The sequence below is a fragment of the Octodon degus genome, unplaced genomic scaffold (genome assembly GCF_000260255.1).
Source record: "Octodon degus isolate 3935 unplaced genomic scaffold, OctDeg1.0 scaffold00293, whole genome shotgun sequence".
NCBI classification, from domain to species: Eukaryota; Metazoa; Chordata; class Mammalia; order Rodentia; family Octodontidae; genus Octodon; species Octodon degus.
The window spans coordinates 1,534,179-1,540,314 of record NW_004524869.1 but is presented as its reverse complement, the minus strand read 5'-3'; the positions used below and the strand labels follow the sequence as shown (position 1 = coordinate 1,540,314).

Genomic DNA, 6,136 nt, shown 5'->3' with positions numbered 1-6,136 from the left:
AGGGGCATTTCCTGAAAGGGTGACAACTTTGGGAGTAAAAGATGGCACAGTACATGACTCTCTCCTGAGGTTTCACTCTAATAATGCTGACAGAATCATAAAGAATGATAACAGTGAATCAAACTACAGATTAATTAAATTGTATAGAAAATTAGACTTGGGTCTCATTTTATACTTGTTCTCAAGTGTGAAAAATGCTGCATTTAAAACTTTCGTTCTCATTTCTTTTTAAGTATTTAGTATAGGGTCTACAGGGTCTCACTACACAGATCGGACTTGAGTGATCCTTCCTGTTTTTCAGCCTCCCAAGCGCTGAGATTACAGGCACGCGCCACCACACCCATTCTCAATTGCAGTCTCAGCACACCCCAGGGGCAGAGCCAGCACAGCAGGCTGAGGATCAAATCCATGACCCTGTGTCTGCCTAAGCAGGCGCTTTAATCCGCTGAGCTATCTGGTTGGCCCAAGATCAAGTTTCTATTTGAAAATGGATAAATGAATCAAAACACAGATGGGCCTTAGTATTCCTAAAATAAAAGCAGTATAGATGTATGTGCAAGTATATTTATTGGAATATGGTGATGAAAAATTGGAAAGCTTCAAAAACCACTAATAGGAAATGGCTTAAATTACGAAGAATTATATATTATGTAGGTTTTAAAATGATATTGGCATCACATGGAACAGGCACAAAATATTATTGGGAAAGCAGGTTTTAGATCAAGGACTTTTATAGTGAGAGGACACTTGTAAAATTCTGCCTGCCACAAAAATAACATTCTGGAAATAATATATACAACTAGTATGAAATTCCAAAAGTACAAAAGTGGTACAAGAGAAAGATAACCCCTTGGCCATCTGCTCAGTGATAGCTATTGTTGTGCTTCTTCAACTACCGAATAATACAAATGCTTCATGTTTTTTATTTCATTTGCTTATTTGGTTTGTGAGCCAATGTGTCACTCTGCATGTAGTTCAAGATGGACTTGAACTCATTATGTAGTCCAGACTGGTCTCAAATGCCACCATGCTCAGCATTAACACTGTATCTTGTAGGTCACTTCATACCATAATTTTTTAGTCCTTCATATTTGGGTATTTAGAATGCTTGGCTTTTGCAAAAAAAAAATGCTGCATTTAAAACCTTTGTTCTCAAGTGTGAAACTTCTAAGATATTTTTAGAAAAGTACAGTATAATTGTATCAAGGATTATATGGACTTATAATTTTTATACTGTTGTTACACCCCAAAAAGTATGTTATCAAATTTCTTGAATTTATCAGTTGAGTAAGTCTAATAAAATGGTATCTAGCTGGGTGAGGTGGTGCATGCCAGTAATTCTAGCTCTGGAGGATGAGGCAGAACTGTCTGGAGTTCAAGGTCAGCCTGGGTTATATATGTAGTAAGTTCAGAGTCAGCCTGAATTACATAGAAACACTCTTCCCCCATTGTCTTCAGCAGGTAGCAGGCCAAGGGGGCCTCATGAAATCAAGGAAAATCACCTGGTCTAGCTCTTCATAAAATGGCAACAAAACTAAGATCCAGAGGAAAACCCACTGTACCAGAAGATCTGGGTAATGACCAACTGGCAATTAAATCTACACGCTTCAGTGCATTCGAAGGGGAAGAGAGCTGTAACAGATGGGAACCAAGATATAACAAGGGCCTTTGTGTAGCACTGTGGTAGGTTATTTGCACATGATACTGCACACAATTTTAGCCACTAATTCATGGAAAAATACCATCTCTACTTTTAAGGATGGGCCAGAAAGATTGCTCAGCAGCATAAGCACCTGCCTGGCAAGCACAAGGTTTGATGTCTGGTACAAAAGAAAACCCAAAACTTTTAAGGAAACAAGCTCAGAGCTCTAATGTAATATCCCAAAGTTACCAGCGTTTGTAAAGCCTAGAGCTGGGATTTGAACCTATGTGGATCTAACTTCATGATCCGGACTGATTTGTTCACCCTGCTCTTATTTATAAAGGGAAGATGTAGCCATGTCTGCCTTCTAGTTTAAGGCAATTGAGGAGGCTCCTCATACCAACCTTCACCTGAGGATATTTTCATCATTACCCACTGTTTGTAGTGCAGGGTCTTTCGAACTTGTTCGTTCAGAAGAAAGTTAGTTACTCAAAAACTATTTTGATTGCTTCCAAGTTTAAACATGAATCAAGTAGAATTCAGATTTGAATCCTATAAGAAGTATAATGATAATTTTATAGTGTAGACTTGACATAAGCTATTCTCTCCTACAGTTATTAAAAAAGCAGATGTGCTTTATTGGGATGACAACCTGGCGGTGCAGAACATCTTTTTACTCCAGCATTTTCCCTTCCAGGACTTGATCCTAAGGAGAAGAAACAGAAATAAAAGCAACATAGATGTATACACAGGTATATTTACTGGACTATGGTGGTGAAAAATAGGAAAGCCTACAGAATAATAGGAAATTGCTTAAATTGTGGAGAATCATATATTATGTAGGTTTTACAATGATATTGGCATGATAAAGTACAGGCACAAAATATTATGTTGGAAAGCAAGTTTTAAAAATACTATCAGGAAGAGTTCAGTTCTGTAAACCTATCTTCTTACTAATAGTCCTAGCGGATAAACATTAAATTGCTTGTGTGGGATTCCAAGGGAAAAACTGTCCTTTTTGCTATATTTCAAAGGTTTACAAAGAGAATTTTATAGCTTCATTCTTCAGTTTCCAAACTAACAAAAGTGAAACAAGGTTGTGAAAAACCGTTATTCTTTTCTGAAAAATGAGGATCATTTAACTCAAAAATAGGAACACTATGAATTGTCTTTAATAGTCTTGCCAGAAACATAAGAGCTTCATTGGTCAATACCCAAAAAACAGCACCCAATTGATCAATCTGGTAGTTAGGAAAAAAGTTTCAAGATGGGAATTAAAAACAATTGAAATAACTGTTAAAAAAAAAAAAAGTGTCCTAAAAACAAGGTTCATGAGAAGGACAAGAGAGGGAGCAGGGGAGATGTACTTATGTAAGCAGGATGGTTTGGACAACTGTACTGTGGATGTTTGCTGGTCTATGGAAAAGGAACAGTTGGTGTTTAATTTATTTTGTCTCCTTTTTGAATTGTTACCTTTTTCCCTTAATTTATTCTATCTTTTCTTTCTTCTTTCAATTTTGCATGCATATTTCTGGTAATATGAACAACTGATTTGAAGACAACACTATGGATACAAATACTGTCAAATTCATATTATTTTGTTTAGTAAAATTCTGTATCACGGGGCCCTGCCCATTAGCTCAGTTGTTTAAGTGCCTGCTTACACATAGCAGTCAGGCTCAAAATGCTGTGGTTCGAACCCAGATACTCACTCAAACTGGAAATGCCTGGAAGGGATCTTCAGGCTGGGGGGTGGGAATCCTTCTGTCATTTGGGGGCCTGCTCATTAGCTCAGTTGTTTAAGTGTCTGCTTAAACAAAGCACTCATGCTCAAGATGTTGTGGTTTGAACCCAGATACTCACGCCAAACCAGAAATGCCCTCAAGGCATCTTCAGGCTACCAAAAAAAAAAAAAAAAATCTGTATCACATGTTAATTATTGTTTTAATACTGTTTTGTACCTCTTTAAAAAATAAAAATTTAAAATGTATAAATAAATAAAAACAAGGTTGACAATAACTGCTTTGGCTGGGACAGGCAGAGTTGTGAGCATGCCTGCCAGGAGAGGCACTGCTGACTGGCCATCTCAACTATGCAGGTGAACAAAGGCAACCACTACTGCCCTGCCATCCCTCAGGCAGTCTCCCGGGCAGCAGGAACCCTCTGTGTCTTGCCAGAACACCAGTTGGTTCTGACTGTGCACTCAATGTACAGGGAGCGCACCGCCTGGTAAAGAGACCCACCACAGTGCTGGATGGAACTGCTGAAATTGAATTTAATATGCGGAGACAAACATTACCAAGAAGTCTGAGTTCTTACCAAATTGGAAAATAAAAAAAAAAAAAAATCTTAAGACATTATAAACTATATACTACTTTGCTTAAATGTTTTCATGACCTTTTAATTTTCAGAAATTGTTAAGAAATGTTCTCTAAAAATTAAATGACTTGTAGCATACAGGACAGTTTGGGACTTTTTGATTTTCAGAAGGCACTTCATATGTACAAACAATGTTGAACCTCTGACTAGTTTTAATGGCAAAGTAATTATACAAATGTACTGAACTTTCTAACCTAATTATCTCTCATCTTCAAGACAGATGTAGCTGGGAATAATTTCTTCTTTGGGCATAAAGAATTTCAATATATATAAAAGGGCTTTTTAAAAACAAAGCAAAACAAAACACTATAAGACCAATTTAATCACCAGTTTTACTCCAAATTCATTGCTTGGGTTTAGAAAACAAAGTTAATACTTAAATAAGGCAAAATATTATCAGACTATTATAAATAAGCTAACAGTTATCAAATGCCTACTATATGCCCAGGTCCTATGTTCACTCATAAGACTATAACTTCATTTCTAAAAGACCAGTCTCATATCTATTTTATAGATTCTTTTAAAATGGCTAAAGAACCTGACTTGCTCAAGATAATATACTAACATCAGAGCTCAAATTCAACCAAAGTTCTGTGAGAGTTAGACCCACAAGCCCTTGTCACTGTTCCTTTGAATAAATGTATATCTGCTTAATACTCATGCATTAATAAGGATTTAGTCACCCATAAAAAAAAGAAAGATCAGAACAATGCGGGCATCATTATTCCTCCACAAGTCAGAGGTAAGTAAACTGGTTTCTCAGGATCCTGTGTCAGGTCTGAAGCGCTGATATGACTGAAAAGTACAGTGAATGTTCACATTTTAGAAAGTTATCATAGTAAGATACTGGCATTAATGCCCCTCAAAATCTTTTGAGCACATCTATCCCACTGTACTTGTCACTTTCTGAATCAGTTCTGTAAGTCCTCTGTCAAGAGTGCCTTTAGTGTGCTTTCATGGCTAATCCAATGTTATGAACACAAACATCTACTTTTCATTGTCATTTAAACTTTGGGGAAGAGCCAGAGGTCATAAGGTACCAGAATTTAGTGACTAAGTGAAGCCTTTCAGTTGGATTGCACTTAGCAGAATTTGATGTTTTATTTTCACTTATTTATTGTTTTGCAGAACTGGGGATTGAACTCAGGCCCTTGCGCTTGCCAGGGAAGTGCTTATTCTACTGAGCCATCTCCCCAGCTTGATGTGTTTTAGATTATACCTCATAAAGATACATACCAAGGAAAAATCCCAAAACTGCCTTAGAAGGTGGCAAGAATCATGGGGTAAGTATGCTTGGACAGGGAGTATTTTCAAAGGAATTAGTAGCAATGTATCTTTTTTATTGTAAAAAATGTTTTAAACATTCACTATATATCTTAGTTACCTCTCTGCTTCTGCTGCTGTGTCCTGGCGAGAATCCACAACCCCACACAGGAGCCACGAACTCTTCACCTAGAAACTGAGTGATGAAGAAGGACATCCTTGTATTTTTAAGGACCTACTGCAGAATACGCCAGAACCACTGGCCCACAGCGATAGCTGCATGGTAGGGTAGGAAGACAGTCTTTACTGCATTCCACGTGGCTCTGTGGCCAACTACAAATCTGAGCTTTACAAGGGAGAAGGAACAGTGAGACAATAGCCTCAGTCACAACATGGTTTTGGAATATGCCAGGAGAGGTAGAACCCTTCTTCTCCCTTAATGCAAGCGTATGTCCTGTTAGTGGGGCATTAATTTGCCGTTTTCTGGATGCCTTAAGTATTCTGATAACATTTTCCTTCAGTTTAAAAACAAAACAAAAAGCCAACTGACTCTGATGAGGTCCTTTTCACAGCCAGTGAAGTTTTCCTTCCATTTTCAGAGACAAACGCTTCTCTGAAGGTCTCTTTTCATTGATGTTCTCAGAATTTCTTTATATAAATGATAATCAACATAGTATTTTAAAAACCTGTATAAATGGCATCCATTTCATCTTTTTTTTTTTTTTTTTTGGTTCCTCGAATGCCTTCAGGGCACTTTTGGCCAGCGGGAGAGGTGTGAGGTTCGAACTCCAGCAACCTGAGGCTGACAGCTTTGTGGAAGCAGCCACTTAAAGGCCTGAGCTAGGGCCAGGC

The 6,136-nt window shown here is 37.7% G+C and overlaps 1 protein-coding gene across 1 annotated transcript in view; it reads right to left on the bottom strand.

Annotated features, from left to right (window-relative positions):
- Nucleotides 1-2,315: 2,315 nt before the first annotated feature.
- The window catches only part of Dnajc21 (DnaJ heat shock protein family (Hsp40) member C21), a 48,185-nt gene continuing 44,364 nt past the window's right edge, over nt 2,316-6,136 (bottom strand). The window contains exon 10 of the mRNA XM_023707458.1: nt 2,316-2,348. Coding sequence (XP_023563226.1) covers nt 2,316-2,348 — 33 coding nt within the window. The remainder of the gene's footprint in view (nt 2,349-6,136) is intronic.